Genomic DNA, 20,059 nt, shown 5'->3' on the forward strand with positions numbered 1-20,059 from the left:
ACAGTCAGGAAAGGAAAATGCTTTCCCAATTGTGAAATTTACCAAGGGAATTACACCCTCTTATCTAACTTGATATTGTTAAAAATTTTAGTCCTTTAATAATAAAGTGAAACCCACAGATATTTTACAGGAAAAATAGTAGGGAAATGTTTTTAGCATTGTAAAAAATTAAATGGGAAAAAATATTTTGGCACTTAGCAATATTTTTTATATCTCTGGAGAAATATTAAAATTCAGAAACCTGATAAATGAATTTCACAATATCAGATTTTAATAACATTTTGTGGAAAGCAAATGTGGCTCAAGGGATTAGGCTTCCGCCTACAACATAAGAGGTCCCCGGTTCAGTTCCTGGTCCCAGTGTCTCCTGGAGAAGGCAAACTGGCAGGCGGGCAGATGCAGTGAGCTGATGCAACAAGATGAATCAAGAAAAGGCACACAAAGAGGAAAGACAATGAGAAACACAACAAACCATGGACCTGAGGTGGCTCAAGTGACTGAGCATCTCTCTTCCACATGGGAGGTCCTGCGTTTGGTTCCTGGTGCCTCATAGGGAGAAGACGAGCAGACACAGAGAGCACACAGCAAATGGACACAGAGAGTAACCTCGAATAATGAGGGGGCAGGGGATAAATAAATAAATATTTTTTTTTTAAATAACATTTTGTACTTTTACCAGGTATGTTTTCTTTTTACCTTTCAACTGCTAACTATATTTTTCTTTTATGCCTCTTTTCTAATATTCTTCTCATTTCATTTCCCTCTCTTCTCTCCTTTCTTCTATTTTTGCTCAATTAATTTCAGTCTTAAGAAGAAACAATGTTTCCATTTTGCTTATGTGTATGAATTTTTCAATCTCATGCAAAAACAAAGATGTGCTAAGAAAGCAGTTCCCAAAATTCATAATTTTGGTATTATCCAAAATGAGAGGTCATATTTGATGAAAAAGGTAAAGAAGTTTCTCTTATCTTCTCCTCCTTCCTTTTTTAATTGTAGAACTTTTCAAAACCCTCACATGGCCAAATACATCTCCAGGAGGGAGATAGTGTACACACCAACCATGGAACTTTATTTTCTGTATGGAATCTTGCAGAATATGCTTTAAGAACTGCTTTCCTAAATTAAAACCGGGGGGGGGGGGGGGGAATTAACATGGGTATATTCAAATAGTATTGAAAAAAGGAGAATACTATGCCATAAGGCAAAAAAAAAGTAATACTCATGAAGAATCAATCTCTGAGTAATAATCTACTTGAAGGAGGATAGGTAATGCACATTATCTTCTAAAAGTATTTAAGAGGGAATAAATCTATGAACAACAAACAATATGATGCACAGAAATAATAAATATAGTCAGAATGACAGAACCTTTTAAAATTAGTTAACCTTGGTTACTTTTGAAAATCACTCCAAAGAAAATGAAGGGATAAAGGATGAGAATCTATACTACAGAAATACATGGTGGTTAATAACACAGAGCATTTTTTTTCTTTTTTTTTCATTTTTAAAGAAGTTTTAGATTACATAAATGTTACATAAAAAAATATAAGGAATTCCCATATTCCCTACTCCCCCTCCCACACTTTCCCACATTAATAACATCCTTCATTAGAGTGGTACATTTGTTATAATTGATGAACACATATTGAAGCATTGCTACTAACAATGGACTATAGTTTACATTATAGTTTACACTCTGTCCCGCACAATTCTGTAGGTTATGACAAAATATATAATGGCCCTTATCTGAACACAGACCATTTTTACATATAGTTCAATGTTTAGTCACATCATCTCTACTGTCATCTTTTTCCTGCTGTTCAATGACTCCATAGCACCCAGTATACAGTACCAATGATATCTATTGCATTGCCATAATTTCTTTTCCCATTCAACTTCCTTTATAGTCTAGAAAGGAAGATTTATAGTTTATAAATCTCCTTGAGAATGAGATCATAATATATCAGAACCAGCATCTCCAAAGTCTAGAACCTTCATTAGTAATCAGTTGGTTCTTGTAAATGCTATAATTATTACTGACTTACTTAGAAAATATTCACAAGGATAAACTTAATTACAGCAAATTTTGAAATAATGGCATCACCATTAAGCATTACTAATTTTTTCCCTTCTCATTATGGTATAAATAGTTAGCACCTGGCACATAGTAGACCTTCTTTAGATATGTATTGAAATAATTAATCAATTAATTCAAGTTTGACAAGTTTAGGCCTTAGTAGAAGAAGCCAGACATTTCAAAATCATAGAACAGGTCAAGTCACTTGCGTTTTGCATTCCACTAGCTCTAATCCTACCTAAAAGCTGCTCTACACAAGCCATAGTTTCCTCCTACAGACCTCAAGCACAGAAAAGTCTTCACAAAGCAAAGAATATACACCTGGCATCAGGGGTGATAGAAATTCTAGCACTAACACACTAGCATCGACTCACTGTAGCCAAAATGAATTTCTATATGATATGAAGAATAGGTGCTAACTGAAAAAAGGCAGAGTGTTTTAAACGATCACATCAGCTCTTAAGACTGAAATTATTTATTTTTGTAAACACCTGTAGCCTAACAATGTGTTGTTTTCCAAACTTGGCACATTTATCACCTACCTAGACAGATGTTCATTTATTTTTCAATATTCTTTCCAATTAATTATATTCTATGATAAACCCATTCTTCACACTCTAATTTTCTCTCTGCCTTAACCTACATATTATTTATACCTTTCCCAGATTGTATAATTAAATACTTAAAAATAAAAAGTAGTCAGAATTCTACCTTCACAAAATTGCCTGGAGACACAGCTTTCCTTTTAAGCCACAGCAATTTCCCATCAGCCTAAAGGCCATCTAAATTTTGCAATCTTCAGGGAACAGCATGACAGGTGAATGCTTCAAGTATGTATTACAGGCTCTCTTCAACATGCAGGCTATGACTTCTTTGTGCATTTATTTTTCTAGTTGAGATATCCTATTCTTTTACAAGTTGCTCAGGATGTAGTTCTAAGTTGTCTCCAACAAGGGCGCTGGAATAACAGTTTTTTTAAAGTGAAGATTGCATTTAACAAAAATTCAAACAGAAGAATGAATTAAAGGAGTAATTTCAGACATACTGAAAAGCTGTAATGTCCATTCAAAGTAATGAAGGCACACAGCATTAATCTCCTAAAAAGATACAAATGCTGTGAGTAGAGCAATTCTGTTTCTTAGTAGGAACAAATTAAGATGATTTCCCTTACAGAAATTGCCATAATTACAAGTAATTATCTTGTACTCTCTAAATTTACCACTATTGCACATTCTACAAATATCATTCCCTTCAAATATTTTATTTGGAAATACAGGAGGGATGGCTACTTTGTGAATTGTGCTATAGACCTCAAACTTATTGTTTAATATGTTCTACAAAATAGGTCTAGTAAAGAGATGACATTCCCAAGTTGAAAGCACTTGGAATTCCAAATTTATGATTTTCCCCTCATCAGGCAAAAAATACTCTCCAAAAGTATATGGCAAACCATCCAAATGAGAATGGCAAACATTCAAATATAAAGTTGAGTTAAATGTGGGCTTATGCAAGAAACAATAGTGAGAATCATTCTGATATGCATGGGGCAATCATGAAAAACATGTCAACAGCTGTTGTTGTATTTATAAAAATCCTTGCAGAGCCAAATAAAATCCCATCATTTGCAGCTTACTCAGTTTTTTCATTTTCCTCTAATAAGAAAATGTGAGAAAAACCAGTTACTCATCAGGCATTAGTAGTAGAATACGCATGTGAATCCTAATTTCACCATCTTTGGGGCAAATTACCATCCAGATTTCAGTTGGCAGTTGAAGTCTATTTTTTAGCCAAAGTGGGATTCCTCACCATTGTGAAAACATGCCCAGAGCTTGCCTTTCTCTAATTATTCTTGCTGCTGAAAATGGCCTCCTCATCTACACCTGGTGAAAATCAGCCCATCCTTCAGGTCTGGTTGAAATGTCATCTCCACCACACATACTCTCTTAGTCTACTCATTTCTGCCCCCAACTCCAGCTCCCTCCCCTTCAACCACAGTATGCAACTGTGAACTCTCTTTTTATTCACTCTCCAGAGAAACTTTCTGCCCCTCTAATGATACTTAATATATGTGACCTCACAATTCAGGTATTTGTGTACTTGTCTTATCCTCCCTTGTAAACTGTAAACTGAGAACAGAATCTAATTTATATTTATGTCTCCTGCAGCTAATAAAAGTGTTCAATAATTATTTGATTATTTAAAATAAATTTGATTTATAAAATTATTCCTATTTAGAATATCACTGAAAAAGCCACTAAAATTGATTGATTTCATTAAAGAAAGAAGTATGTTCTAAGCTTTGAACAAATATCTGGTCCTATTTAACCAAAATTTTCACATTTTTATATTAGTGTTTAAAAATTATTCATGGTAAGATTATAGCTTCTGTGCCTATTAATCTTCCTTAGTTTATGTGGTCAGGGTAAATGCTAACTCTACTATATCTGTAATTATAAAAAGTAAGTAACATGTAATTTAAGATCTTTCCTTTAACTGGTATCTCTTAAGGTTAGAATTTTTGTTTATGTTTAAATTTTAACCACAAAAAGAAAATTTACTCAGTTTCTCCTCATTCTCATCCTGCTTTTATCAACTTCTTAATGTCAGCAGTATATTCTAGATACATAATACTTGTCTTATAATTTTATATTCTCACTAATTTATCCTTAATCCAGTATGAGGCAATGCAAAGATACATTATAGATTCACTTTTAAAAATAAAGTCAAAGAGGAGTAGATGTAGCTCAAGTGATTAAGCACCTGCTCCTCATGTATGAGGTCCTGGGTTCTAAACCAGTAAAATAAACAAAAAATAAATCAAAGAGTTCTACCCAAATTAAGCTGGTTAATTTGACCACAGTCATAGTCACTTACTGGAAACACTGGTTCCATAGTAGCCATCTCTTCTAAATTGCTTGTTTCATGACCACTATATACATGGTTCATTAAAATTTCTTGGGAACCGTAGCTGGCATCAGAAATAATTACAACAGTAACGGGTATATTAGATATGGTTTACTTATCAATGAGGCCTATTTCAAATTCATATAAACCTATCTAAATTGGACTTTTCACACAGCTGTTCTATCTTTACAGATAGTAATCATTAGTATTTCTTTCCCCACTCTTGTCCTTCTTTCACCTGCTTTGACTGAAAGCTGGCTCTCCCTTGAAATTATGGAGCATAGGAAGTTTGTGGTTAACACCTTCTGTCTCCTTTTCCAAGTACCCTCTTCTCCTGTTCCCAAAAAACACAGACCCTTTAATGCTGCTTCTTGGCTACCTAGGGCTGCTTCTTGGCTATCTATGGCTACAATAACTCCTTGTACCCCACCTCAAACCAGGCCTCTCAGTGACTACTATGGCCCTGATGTTTCATGAATCCCCCTACCCCCTATCAACTGTAACAAGTGGTTATACAGATCCTATTTCTCAAGGTTTTCCTGGGTGACAGAACAGCAAAGTTAAACAATAAACAAATGTCTAACATGATATTTGCATTTCACTATGGATTAAAGCCTCAACACAAAGGAATTAGTGGTTAATCAAGAACTAAAATAAGTAATAGATGTCTGAAATCAAATAAATCTATTAGGGCTTTCCAAATATACCATCTATATAACAGATTTTTTTTTTTACAAGGACGCCCAATCCTAGATTCTGAACTTCTAGAGAAGTAGAAGCAGTGCACCACCCAAAGAACAAAGTCCTTTCCTTAGAGTATGTATGCAGGTCCAAGACCAGCCCCTGAACACATACATAATCTTGAGAGAACCAGTTTACCTGGTTGATACTCAGCTTCCTACTATGTAAAAAGTAAATGCTCTTTAAAGTTCCTTCCAGTTTTTAAAATGGTTCTCAACTCACCACATTCCTATTCCAAATACAAACTGTACTCTTAACTCAGAGTTGCCTCAATATCTGTGCTTTTAAAGTCTCAGCCTCCCAACATGACGCAAATCCAAAATATCATTCCCAACAAAGTAAATGATGCTGGAAATATAAGCATATTCATGAATGGATACTGACTTGCAACACCAGATCCATTGTACGTAAGCTAGAAAAGTTCAGTCCTTTAAAATTTCAAACTGAGAGACATCTGCCAGTAAAGAGCTTATGTGCAGATTTGGCAATTAGCATCAAGGTTATCTCATGTACATTTTCTAGAAATGCTAGGTTTATTATACAGAAAGTGTAAGCCAAAGGATACAATTTTATGTCTTTTCTTAAAATATATGCAAAAAGGACAGAATAATCAAAATAATAGACAGAATACTCTAAATAACAGAATGCTCCAAATAAAATGTGCTGAAAAAGGAACAAAGGGTTCAGCCATGTGAGAATACCCCTCTTAGCTACAAAAATCTAAAAACAGCACCTAACAAGAAAGTTCAGGACAAAAGTTTCATATAAATTCTGAAAATGTAAGTTAAATGATACAATTTTTATATCTTTCAATAAAACTACATGGTTTTAGCATATCAATAAAAGCAGTCTTAAAGCTCAGACATACATTGTTATTAATAATATAATGAATTCACTGTGGAAGCTAAAGCTGACAGGGCCAGCCAGGATTTCAGGTTTTCTCTTGCTTCTGCTGTTTTTTCCATAGCATGTCATCACTGTGACTGACTAGCAAAATGAAGGTGGCTGCTGGTGCCCTTCCTTGAAGTTGGGCCAATTAAACTCTGTCACCTCTCACGCTGGCAATGTTTACTAGCTAGCCCCTTAACAGTCAAGGTGCCAAAGCAGATTTCCTCATCACTGACTTCCTTCACTTCTTATCAACTTTATCTACTATTTCCAGGTTGCTAAATATTCCTTAAAGTAGTTTTCTATAGATTACCATTCCCGATCAATTTGACAAAACCAAAATTATTTAAGGCTGAAGAGAATAAAGTTTTACTCTAGGAGTTTACAACCATGGTGTTGCCTGCATTTAGATGGGGTGTGAGATGTGTTACAAGTAACTGTGGCTTGTTTTAATAGCTGCACATTTAAGATTATCCTTTTAATGAGTTGCCCTCACTCATATTCCATATGGTTTTCTGAGAAGGCAAGAAATGGGTAGACATAAACTTGCAAGTTGGGCATTTCTAACAACTAGCAAGTTAGAGAAAATTGACAACTAGTTGAAGACCACTGATCTAATCCAAACATCTCATTCCATAAATGCATTCATTCACTCAAACACTTGCTCATTCAGCTTCTACTCTATACAGTGCCAACATTGTGCATCAACTGGGATACAAACTGTAACGATAGTCCTGCCCTTGAAACTTTAAACTGGTAGAGACAGGCATACTGACAGTTGCAGTAAAGGGCCATGTCTGTGGCCTATACGAGTATGACAAAGAAGGGTGCGACCAGTAATGCCTATCAATTACAGAAGAAGTAGGACAAGGGTGAATTGATTCTTAAGTTTTGACCAGTAATAAAAGAAAGGAGAGGTAAGAGTAGGAGGAGAAGGCATTCTACGCAGAAGAAAGAGTACGCAAATGCATAGAGCTGCGACTAGCTAGACTATAGGGAACAATCATGACTAAACAACAAAAAAAGTATTGAGTACTTATTCTGTACAAGACACTATTCTAAGCACTTTACATTTACATTAAATCCTCAAAGTCATGCTAAGAGCTAGGTGGCATTCACATTAGACAGAGATGAGATATCTGAAGTGCAGAGTAAGTAACTTGGCTACACAGCTACTAAGAGGCTGAGCTGGATTCAAACCAAGGCAGTCTGGCTACAGAGCCCAGCCTCTTCATCTTAAACAGCCTATACATTCTTTGTGTTTTCTTTCTTCTTCTCTTTAATAAAGTTAATCAGTCCAGGCATGACCCTTTATGACTGAAACTGCAATATGTGACAACATATTGAAAGTGAACAAATGACTGATGTGAACAATGAGGAAGCACCCTTTAGAATCCCTTGTGGTCTCTGAAGAAGTGAGGGTACAATTGGCAATATGCATTCAGATTAGTAAAGCGTATTTCTTATTCTTTTAAATTAAAATACATAAAAATAAAAATTCTAATATTTGCCCCACACCCCAGTGGTTGTCTTACACACCCCCTAGCCTAGGGTGTGCTTACTCCATACTTTGGAGACCTCAGCAAAGGAGAGACCATGCAGGGTTTTAAGAAGGTAAATAATGTGATCAGGTGTGTGTATGTATGTATGTGTGCATTAACAATTACTCTCTAAGTAATAAGGAAAAACCAGAGAGGAAAACCAGAAAAAGAAAAATCATTAAGTTGCCATTTGCAATAGATCCAGCAAGTGATAATGAGGTGCTAAACTATAGCATTGAGGAGTCAGATGTGAAAGATTAAAAGACTTGCCCAAGGACACAAGTCAGCAGAGCTGCCAGAACCAAAACCTGGGTCTCTAGGTTGCATTGCTCTGGAAATGTAAAAAATATATCTGCAGAAAGACCTTTATCATGAAATTTCTAGGACTTCTCTTTACAAGTACATTCGTCTACAGGGTTTAATTAGCTTTCTTTTTAAATTTTAAACTTTTGTATTGATATACTTTCAAACTTGGAGGAGAGTTACAAAAGTACTACACAGTCCCTAAAGGGAACTCCGACATAGCAATATCTACCGATTTTGACATTTTGCCAAATTTGCCATATCATTCTATCAGTCCATCTATCTATCCATCTATCAATTCATTTTCTGAACACTTGAGTGTAGGTTGTATACCTCATGCTCTTTGAACACTTAATACTGCCATGTATTTTGTAACAATAAAGGTACTCACCTATGTATCCACCCTAAGTGCAGTTATTAAGTTCAAGAAATTTAATCTTGACACAAAGCTTAGAGTCTATATATTCCAATTTTATCATATGTCCCAATAATGTCCTTTTAAGCCTGCTCTCCTCCCTTGTTAGATCTCATCTAGGATCACACATTACCTTTCATTGTTATTGTTTCTTTAGTTGTTCGTTTTTTAATTGTCGGAACATATACACAATATGAACTTTTCTGTCTCCAACCCTCCCAAACGACCATTCAGGGGGATTAATCACATTCACTGTGTTGCAGTACCCTCACCACCTTTCATTACTAAAACATTTCCACCTCTCCAAACAGAAACCCTACACTTATTTTGTAGGGCTTCTCAGCAACCTGTATTCTAATTTTTGTCTCTATGAGCTTGCATATTTCCAACATTTTCTTTGTAGTTACCATGGGGCTTAAATTTAACATCCTAAACCTGTAACAATTTTGTTCACTTTGATACCAAATTAATTTCAATAGTATACACAAATGATGTTCCAATACCCTGCAGCTGCCTACCTTTATGTAGTTCTTGTCACAAATGACATATTGATACATTACTAGTCTAAAACCATTGATTTATCATTACATTTTATGCATTGCCTTTTAGATCCTGTAGGAAGTAGAAATGGAGTTACAAGTCAAAGACACAGTAATACTGGCATTTATATTTAGCCATGTTATTATTCTTACTATAGATCTTTATTTCTTGATGCAGCTTGTCTATTGTCTAGAGTCCTCTTCTGTCAATCTGCAAATTTATAGGACCAGACTAGTGATAAAACACTCCCTCAGTTTTTGTTTAAAAACTCCCTCAGCTTTTGTTTATCTGGGAATTTCTTAATCTCTCCTTCATTTTTGAAAGACAAATTTGCCAGATTTAGAATTCTTGGTTGGCAGTTTTTTTGCTTTCAGCACTTTAAATATGTCTTACCGCACTACCTGCTTGCCCACAAGGTTTCTGATGAGAAACCTTGTATGTGACGTGTCACTTCTCTCTCAGCTTTCAGAATTTTCTCTACATCTTTGACATATGACAGTTGGATTATAATATGCCATGGCAAGATCTATTTGGATTTATCCTGTTTGGAGTCTGTTAAGTGTCTTGGAAGAATATATTTGTGTCTTTCATTAAATTTGGGGAGTTTTCAACCATTATTCCTTGGAATAATCTCTCTGCCCCTTTCTTCTCTTTCTGGGATTCCCACAATGCTTATATTGGCATGTTTAATGGTGTCCCACAGGTTTCTCAGGCTCTGTTCACTTTCTGCACTCTTTCTGCTCTTCAGACTAGATGATTTCAATTGTCTCATCTTCAAGTTCACTGAATTCTGCCATCTTCATTCGGCTGCTGAACCCCTCAAGGGAATTTTACCTTTATAGTACTGTGGTCTTCAGCTCAGTGGTTCCTTTCCAAAATTTACATCTCTCTACTGATCCTCTCTTTGTGTTTATCTATCATTTCCTTGATTTCCTCTAGTTCTTTGTCTGGTTTTCCTTTAGCTCTTCAAACATTTAGGGCCCATTTTTTTTCTTTATTTTAAAAGTCATTTACAGAACAATCATGCATAAGTATACCCCAAGTTTTGATTTTCTCCTTTGTCTAGGCCATCACTTCCTGTTTCTTTGTATGTTTTGTAATCTTTTGCTGTGTAATCTTTTAATGTGTTATCACTGGAATTTAGACTCTGAGGCATCTGTTCCTTAAGCTTGTGTCCAGCAAGGGTTATGACAGAGCTTTCCTTCCATGCCAGAAGACAGTCACACAAAAAGAGTAAAAAAAGAAAACATTTTTCCCAGTTTTTGCAGACTGACCAGTGCAAGCATTCTCCTTCAGGGCTTATCCATACAATGAGGTTAGAGAATGGCTCCAGGCCAGCCAGAGGAACCTCCCTAATCCTTTCAGCACACCTGCCTCTTGTCTGGAACATATGCCTACGCCCTAGGAACAAGGATACAGATGTCCCCTCTTCCTTGTCCTGGGCACTGCACTACATGTTCCACAGCCAGCAATCCCTTGCCCCAGGCAACCACTTGACTGCTCTTCCACAGGGTTCCGTAAGGGTGCTCAGTGAGCCCCCTTTTGTACCCAGGGCAAATTCTAGGACAGCAAGTCCCCTCAAGCCACCAGACAGATTGGGTCAGATATACCTGCTTCCAGATGTGCACCAGGGTTACTTGGCTTCCCCCAGAACTGGGACTAGGGATCCATCCACTGGCGGTATGGGCTGGCTCCACAAAGAGCTGGTGAATGGTGAGAGGGTGCCAGCCAGGGGGCACACGATCCTATCGCTTTTAAGGAGACTTTTTCTTGATTCAGTGCTAGTCAACTTAAAGGACTACTCCTGCAGTCCTTTAACTGTTTTCGAAGCTTTAAGAAAGATGTTTCTGCCAGTTTGTGCTTCTTCAAAGCTTCTGTAGGGGAAGAGATCTGAAACTTCTCACTCTGCCATCTTGACTGAGGTGGAGTATCATTAATTTTTAAGTCTGATTTTATACTATTAAACTGCAGCCCAAAATGAATGATATAATAATATCAACTAGCACAACATTTAGGCAGGTAACTAAGTAATTTAGTATAGCTGCCTTGAATTTTTAGACTTAGCTTTCTAATCCAGAAACAAAATACTTCATCACAGAGAAAGTACAGGGATTTGAAATATACTTTTTTTGGAAAATAGGCTATTCCATGACACAGATTTATAAAATGTAATCCTCATAAGTGAGCTTCCAAACAAGCTTTTTAAATGAAGCTCTGTCAGAGAAGTCATTTAAGAAGCCACATTTGCATTATATTAATGTGACAAGTATAAGAAGATGAATGCCTCTTATGATTCTCAAATGATATAATTAATGTAGCTTATGTGACATGTTCCTATTAATGGTCTTTTATTATGTGTGAACAGTAATATAACATTAGATAAGCAATGAAAAAATCCAGTCAGCAGCAGGTTTCCTGAAGGTTTTGACTACAGTCTTATTTACACAGTATTATCTGATACTAATCCTTGGATTCTAAAGAAAAGGCATCGCTTCAAGATTGTAAACAACCATATTCCTATGAGATGAGCATTTTAATTACTATCATTTCTGTAAATACAAGATAAAAATAATGTGATGCCTAGCCTCTTAACTTGAAGGTGAAAACAGGTGCCAAAACAGTAAGGTTATATGAATAAAAGGATCATGACCCTGGAGTGGGAGCCTGGGCCAGGAAATCTACTAGTGTGTCTTAACCAAGACACCCATAGAGATTTTTGTAGGAGTATGTTTTTGGCCCCTCCCTTATGGTGTCCACAAAAGATTACTATTGAGTGCCAAAAAGTCCTGGTTTTCTTTAATAATCCACCACAGTCCAACATACACGAATCAAGTGAAATATTTTTGAACATTTTTTCATTAAAGTTCATATTACCACTTGGAATAAGACAGTCTAAAAATACAGATTTTTACAAAGTAATAATTCTTACTTACTCTTAGATCAAACTATTTATTGAGCAACTATATTATCCTTGGCACAAAAGAGAGGTATGACATATGATTTCTGAACTCAAGGAACTTGAAGTGTAATTAGAAGATAGGATGGAGAGGTTGGTAGGTAAATAAGTAGACAGATAGATAGATAGATAGATGTGGGTATATAGAGATAAAGATAGATACAAAAGCGTTAAAAAGATTACTATCAATGAAAGACAATCATTGATAAATGCTATAACAGAAATTGAAAACTATATGCTAAGACAAAGAAGCCAGTCACAAAAGACCACATTTTACATGATTTGACTTAGATGAAATATCTAGAACAAGCAAATACATAGAGAAAGAAAATAGATTCGAATTTACCAAGGACTAGGGGAGGGGGGAATAGAGTTGTTTCTTAATGGGTACAGAATTTTTTATTGAGGTTATGAAGTTTTGGTAATGGATGATGGTAATAGTTGCACATCACTGTGAATGTAATCAATACCATTGAATTATACACTAAATTGGATAAAATGGCAGATATATATATATATACAACATTAAAAAAAAAATAAAGACAATAAGCCTATGGTGGTTGCACAACATTGTAAATGTACTAAATTAAATGCCACTGAAACGTGCACTTTAAAACAACTAATTTTATGTGAATTTCACCTCAATTTAAAAAAATATTTTAAAAAGACAACCAGCCAATATAAGAGTGTTCTCTCATGAACTATAACAAATGTACAATACTAATACATAGGGTTAATAATAGGCGGTATATGGAAAAAATACACCAAGTATATGCTATGGACCATAGTTAGTGGTAATAGTCTGATCACATTCTCTCATAATCTGTAACAAATGTTCCACAACAAAGTAAGGTTTTGGTGGAGGGGTGATGTATGGGAATTCTGCACATTTTGCACGGTTGTTTTGTAAGCTCACAACTTCTCTAATTAAAAAAAAAAAAAGAAAAGGAAAAACAATTAGCCTAAAGGGACATAGACTCTAAATGCTCCAAGAATCATGGGTGGTAAAATCACTGTTTTCTTTAAGTGAGGACAAGAGGAAAGGGAGGAAGGAAGAGCACCTGGCTGCTGGTATCTGGGAAATATTGGTCTGGGGGCAGGGGGTGGGGGGGGGGTGGGGGGAGTGGGGCAAGCAGAGCTATGGGAACCTTCCCCTATTGGGATCCTCTCAGCCTCAGGCTTTAACTTATTTAGATAGAGACATGGTTATCAAAAGTCCCAAGTAAGGTGGTGAAGAACACGTGTTTTGAAATTAAAAAAAAAAAAAAAAAGCCTTGTCCAACCCCCTGAATCCTAGCTCTGACTCCACCATGCTGTGTCATTCAGAGTAAGTCATTTTACCGTTCTAAACCTCACTTTCCTTACCTGTAAAATGCAGACTAAACACCTTCCAGTTCATTGGATCAGGATTAAATGAATGCATATGGAGCAATTAGAGATGACTAGCATAGAGCAAGTGCTCAATAAACAAACTAATAACTGCTATTTGTATGGTATTAAATGCCATTCTTAACAGAAGATGAGGACAATCGTTCAGAATCCTGCTATTTAGGGAAACTACAGGCTCTTGGTGGGAAGCCCAGTGTGCTCTGAAAGACCAGATCCTAAACTTGTCGCTTGCAGAGGGTAGAACACAAATAATCATGTTTCCTTTGTGAAAAAGTAGCTGACTTAATTGAATACTCCAAGGCCCACATCTTGTATTTTAGTATTTAGTTTAACGATGCAAGTAAGCAGAGAAAAGGTGAGGAAAAGGTTCCCCAACAAATCATTTATCCCAGCTGCAAGCTCAGTTAGAAACAAAGAAATCTAGAACCTATGGTCACTTTCTTAATATAGTGAGCCCAGATTTTACAAAAGCCAGCACTGACTGTGGTTGAAAGGGCATCATGGTAGCAAATTACCAACCAATCCTACTCATGAAGCCCCGGATAAACGCTACCTGAAACAGCATTCTGTGGATGGGCTTTTTTCAGCTTTGTTAAAAATCACTTTTCATCTGCAGTTGTAAGTGGTTTTTATGAAACAGTTTGGTAAAGCACATGGCATGTAACTGAACCCTACGAATGTGTTAGCAGACCTAGCCAGAAACACAGCAATGATCTGATCATGTGAGTATTCTGGCAAGAGCAAGAAAATAAACCTAATCTTTGCAGACTTAATGGTACTCTACCAGAATTGAATAGCAAGTCTTTTTCAAGACAGCTTCATTTCCAATGTAAAAGAAGCAAGAGTAGGTCTCAACTACCACCAAATAATTATATAGTATTTGATGGTTCAGCTTATTTTTTAATATTTTATGAACTACACAGAATTATATCTGAATCCTTATAACATGATGATTTGAGATTACAAACACAACAAATAAATACAACCTTCTCGTATAGCAACTTAAGCATCAGAGAGTAAATATTGCAGAGTGAATCCTAACACTTGAAACAGAATCTTCCAGAAGTCCAGAAATCCACCTGACTGCCAAGAATAATACTTCTGTGGTTCAAGCAATACCAGTACCCAGAGGGGTTTCCAAAGGTATAACCACATGAGTTATTGCATATTGGGTAAAATAGAAAAAAACACAGTTATGAATGTAAAGTTTGCACTTATAAACATACAAATTTACAAATACAGCAGTAGGGGACTTTAGGAATATGCAGCATCTGTTTAAACTGCTTTATTATATGATTTCTTCTTTGGGTTTCCCTCATCCTAACTCTCATTTTTCATGGGAAAGGTGGGATGGTCAGAGAATTATATGGAACCCTTAACCAAAACAAATTAAACCAATCTCACTCTAAGAAGCTCTATGTTAAGAACTCATATATTATAAGAGATTTCTGAATTCAGGATAAAGCAGAAAAGACAAAATCAATCAGAGAACAAAACCTCATCAATTAGATATGAGAGAAACCTTTCTATTCACCAGGCTATCTATACTAAGGCAGGATTTGTTAGATTATCTAATAATAAAACAAATGAACAACATCCTCTAAGCATTTCACATATGATTTCCATTTCAGTTCTGATGTAAAACACGGAATCACACACATCATGCCACAAAGAAAGAGTCAGTTTAGCTAGTTGAAGTAAAACACCAGGCAGCTACTAAGAGACAGGTCATGATGGGGAGCGGCACAGCACATTCAGTTTGCTATGTTTCCTTCAGAAGAATGTCAATAAAAACCACAGCCGAATGAGGTATGGGGGGGGGCGGGGGTGGAGAGGAGGAGGCGTCCTGCTATGCAGTGAACCTCTGGGTTCACCTAACAGTGCCAGACAAGTTAGCCAAAGCGAGTCATCACCAAACCCACAGCTGCCAACAACTTGAAAAAAAGCTGTCTTTTTCCCTCAATGTGCTGGGGTAGGGAACAGTCCCACATTAGAACCGTTATTTCTAGGACCAATAGCAATTTATTTTGATAGAATTGGGATTTTTTTTTTGAGTTCTCAACAAAGGAGCCATATTAGGAAATAATCTCGCAAAAAGCTAAGTACACCCTCCCTCTTTTCCCCACGATCGAAGCAGATACGCCCGTGCACGCTGACACGCACAGACACACGCCCGTGCACAATGGCCGGCGCGCGCACTCGCGCGGGCCCACGCGGCCGCCCGGGAACCCCGCGGGCTGAAGGCCCGGCCACGACCCGGCCCCGGGCGCTCGGGCAGGAGGCCCCGCGGCCCGGCAGCCCGGGAACCAGCAGCTGGGCGGTTGTGCTGGGGCTGCTCGCCCCCAAGCGGGGCCCTGGGGAAGCGACTGCCAGCGGCTCGGAACCTATTAACCCCTTGGGGAAGTAGGTGCTACAACACCCACCTGCGGGGGCCAATGGAATGTGTTGGGGGTGGGTCCGCAGCCTCAAATGCCCCTTCCCCCACCCAGGCACCCAGGATGGGGCGCCGCCGAGTCCTTGGGATCCTGGCAGCTTTTGGCTGGCTACCTAAAAGCCAGTCTTGTCGCTGGCTCCACACGGCTTCTAAAGGAAACGGTGTTTCTGAACTGTCACCCCTAAGAGTCCAGACATACCAAGAAGGCAAAACTTAGTGGGCAGTGGACGCAGACCCGATTTGGTAACTCATCCCAAAGGGACCAGGGCAAGTGCCTAAGTGGTCCGAGCTGCTCCACTGGCCAGCCCCGCAAACTACCGAAGGGGTGGCGGGACCGAGGGCAGCCGACCCTATTACCCTTCCCTTGATCGGGAGTCAGGGCCCATTCCCACTCCGGGGCACTTACCTTCTTCCGGGGCTGCCATTTCATCATATTTGTACAGCCGATACGTGGAACATCAAGATGCTGGCTGGGGGCTGGGGGCAGATGCAGGGCAGCAAGTCATGCTGCCTCCCTCCCACCCCCTAATTCTTTCCCATATTCACTGCGAAGGGAAAAAGCCCAGGAGAGTCCAGTCTTTTCGCCTTCAGTTCAATGAAAAGTATCCCCACACCACAAACACACTTCCCACCGGGCTAGGAAGTCCCAGCAGCAACCAGCGTCCTCCTGCCAGAGCCGGGCATTTTCCCCGGCGGGCGCCTGCAAAAGGAGGCTGCGGCAGGGGGTCTCGAGCCGGCTCAGAGACCCTCCCTCAGAGAAGAGACTGAGAAGGCGAGCTGCCGCAGAAACCCAGCCGGGCTTCTGCCATCAAAACCCCGTTTGGCGAATTCTCTTCTTCTTAAAAAAGATTAGACAAGAATCAAACCCTCACGCGCAGCCTGGAGAAATTCCCAAAATTCTGGGTGTATTTCTCGTTTGTAAAATTTAGCAAAGAAAATTCCAAAGGTCTGTAATCAGAGCTTCTTTACGCTGTTTTCTCTTTCTTCTTGGATAACTTGAGGAAAGGATCTGCCCTTCCCGAAATGCCTACCCTTCCCTGAACACTGTAAATAGGAAAACTTGGTTTGTGTGTTTAGATTTTTTTTTTTTTTTTTTTCAGTTCCCAAGAACCTTAGTGGGGAAAGGCTGGAAGGAAATCCTGCAAGAACCCAACTCCACAGCTCAGTCTGCACTAATGACTTCCTTCCCTTCAGTGCAAGCACAGCCTGCCCAGCTCCCAGCCACACTAAGGAAAAACGGTTTCTGGGTCTTAGTGCCACGACATCTGCTCCAAAGCAAAAAGTAAAGCATCCAGTTTCAGAGGCACACAACAGCTACTAAGAAATAGAACCAGAAGAGATCTAAGAAGTCAAGAAAGATTTTAAAAAGATATTCTTAGACTGAGTTATACTGAGAGAAAAAAAGGAATAGGAAAGGAATATAGACCAAAAAGCTAGAAAAAAACTTAATTTCTGATTTAAAGAAAAATGAATTTGAGGTATCCAACAGGATAAAAAAAAATTATAATCAAGATTTTTGCCCCCAAATGAACTTTAATAGATTTTATTTACCTTTCTACATTTAATGCTAATTTTATTACGATAATAAACACCGCTATGTGGATTGAGTTTCATTTACCTTCTTTGAAATGATTCCATCCTATTTAAGGAGATACTTCTCTAAATACAAAATACTATGTAATTCCACTATTATTTATCATCCAACATGCCTATCAACTCCTATCCTACCATGAGGCTGTTTTGATAGCTGGGAATATAATGGGTAGTGTAAGCCAACCCATTGCCAACTGATGTTACATAATATCATATGAGTTCAATGTTCCAAAAATGTTTAACATACCACTCTCAGAGTTCCATATGCATTGCCAGGATTGTCTGCTGTACTGATTATATAAAGCTTGGTCACTATTTCAGGATGTAAGTAAGGCATTAAAACACCCAAAACAATTATTAACTGAAACGGATTACTTTTCCAGTTTGAGATCCTGAAATGCAATGGTACAAGCATTATCTCTTTAATAATAATTATTATTATAGCTGAATGAATAGGTACTATTTATTGAGCCACCACTCTATGCCAGAACCTATGCCTACATTCATTATCTCACAAATTAACAAGGAAGGTCTTATTGTTCCATTTTCCAGATGAGAACACCTTAGTGGTCAGTTCAGAGGTCACTTGCTTAACCAAGTCCATACACAGATATGGTAGGGCTGGAATTCAGACCCACAATGATCTGACTCCAGAGCCAGGCCCTTTTCATGACATGTGTCATAGATACTTGTCAAGTTTACCTCTCATTTCAGTAAGCTCAGTATGTACCTATGATTTAAGCAAATATAATTTACCAGCCCCTGTTCCAGGCACTTAAAATATGAGTAAGACAGTGTTCCTGCGCTTGAGAGGAGTACATATGCAGGCAGCCATCATAAATTACTCCAATAATCTGTATATATTCTGACATATTCGTATCATTCTGGATAGATGCCCTACCAGCATGAAAAGTTCAGTAAATTCCAAACCAAATTCAGCTGAAAAATCAGCAGCTTTCCTTTATCTGTCCATAACACTCCTTATTCTTCCAGGATCACAAACTAAAACATTATCATCATTGCTTATGTCTAATCTATTGAAATCCTTCAAATTTCAACTGCTGACATCTGAGATCAGAGGCTCACAAAACAAACATATTAAGTATTAACTAGGTGCAAAGTATCTTGTAGTACAGAATTTGGTATAAAACTAGGTGCCTCTGCTAGAGGAGGAAGTTACAAAGAAGACAGAAGACCATTAAGAAGACAACCAAGCACCATGAAAGTCATTTAAGTAACAAATGAATAATGTAATCAATAGGTGTTCTAGGAGTTTAAAAGGAGAAATTATTATAAACAGGAATGGTCAAGGAAGGAACTTCACAAAGGAACTTTTAAGTAAACCTTCAGAGGAGATACAACCCTGGAGCCAAAGCCAAGGTGCTTAATATGGACTATATAAGGTATCTCTTACCCTCTCCCGCTCCTTATGTAGCTCCTGCTATACTCACTGTCCCTTGAACATGCCAAGCATGCACTTGTTGTGCCCATTGCCTCAAACACTCTACCTACAGATACCTTCTTAGCTTCTTCCCTCAGTTCCTTCATGCTCTGTTCAAATATCATCTTAGAAAGGCTATCTCTCAACATCCTACCTAAAATAATTGCACCACAACCCTCATGCTGTAATCTTCTGTCCTCCTTACCCTGCTTCATTTTCCTTCATAGCACTTATATTTATTTGTTTATTTTATATAATGTCTAACTCCTGCCACCGCCACCACCACCAAGAACATAAAATCCAAGGATCAGGAACTTTGCTCTGTTATAACAGCAACATGAGAACAGTGCCTAACAGTATTTGATGAATGAAACAATGAATAAGTATTTGTTGGATGAAACAATGTAAGAATGAGAAGAAGAGAATAGTATGATTAAAGGAGGCAGGAATATGTAAGATGAATTCAAAAGACAAAATATTGGCCTGCCTAAAATATATGCCTTATGTAGGAGAATGTGAGAGGCAAAGACTTTATCTTGTTAAACTGTGTAATCCTTGGTTTCTAGAACAGTGCCTGGTACAGAAGAGGTGCTCATTATTTATGGGATAAAAGAATGAATGGTGAATGAATGAAATTCCATTCCATTCCATTTCATCCAAAGTAAAAGATACTTTAGTAAGGTATGCTGGAACCAAATGGCTGGGAGACACTGAATGTAAAGTGAAGAAATTTGGACTTTATCCTGTAAAATCCAGAACACTGAAGGTATTAACAATAAGAAAAGGGTATTGTTGAAGCATTCTTAAGCAATCTAATATATGACAAGATATTAACTA

General features: G+C 37.7%; 1 protein-coding gene across 4 annotated transcripts in view; it reads right to left on the minus strand.

The window, feature by feature from the left end:
- The window catches only part of TTC28 (tetratricopeptide repeat domain 28), an 876,415-nt gene that overhangs the window by 541,118 nt on the left and 315,238 nt on the right, over positions 1–20,059 (minus strand). Inside the window, exon 1 of one of the 4 annotated variants that reach the window (XM_012526449.4) lies at positions 16,595–17,408. The exons of 2 other annotated variants lie outside the window; for them this stretch is intronic. In XM_012526449.4, coding sequence (XP_012381903.2) covers positions 16,595–16,621 — 27 coding nt within the window. In that variant the 5' untranslated portion in view covers positions 16,622–17,408. Of the gene's footprint in view, positions 1–16,594; positions 17,409–20,059 lie in introns of those variants that run through there. One more of the 4 variants, XM_058281577.2, reaches the window with a different exon arrangement.

Source organism: Dasypus novemcinctus, chromosome 19 (genome assembly GCF_030445035.2).
Source record: "Dasypus novemcinctus isolate mDasNov1 chromosome 19, mDasNov1.1.hap2, whole genome shotgun sequence".
In the NCBI taxonomy this organism is placed as follows: domain Eukaryota; kingdom Metazoa; phylum Chordata; class Mammalia; order Cingulata; family Dasypodidae; genus Dasypus; species Dasypus novemcinctus.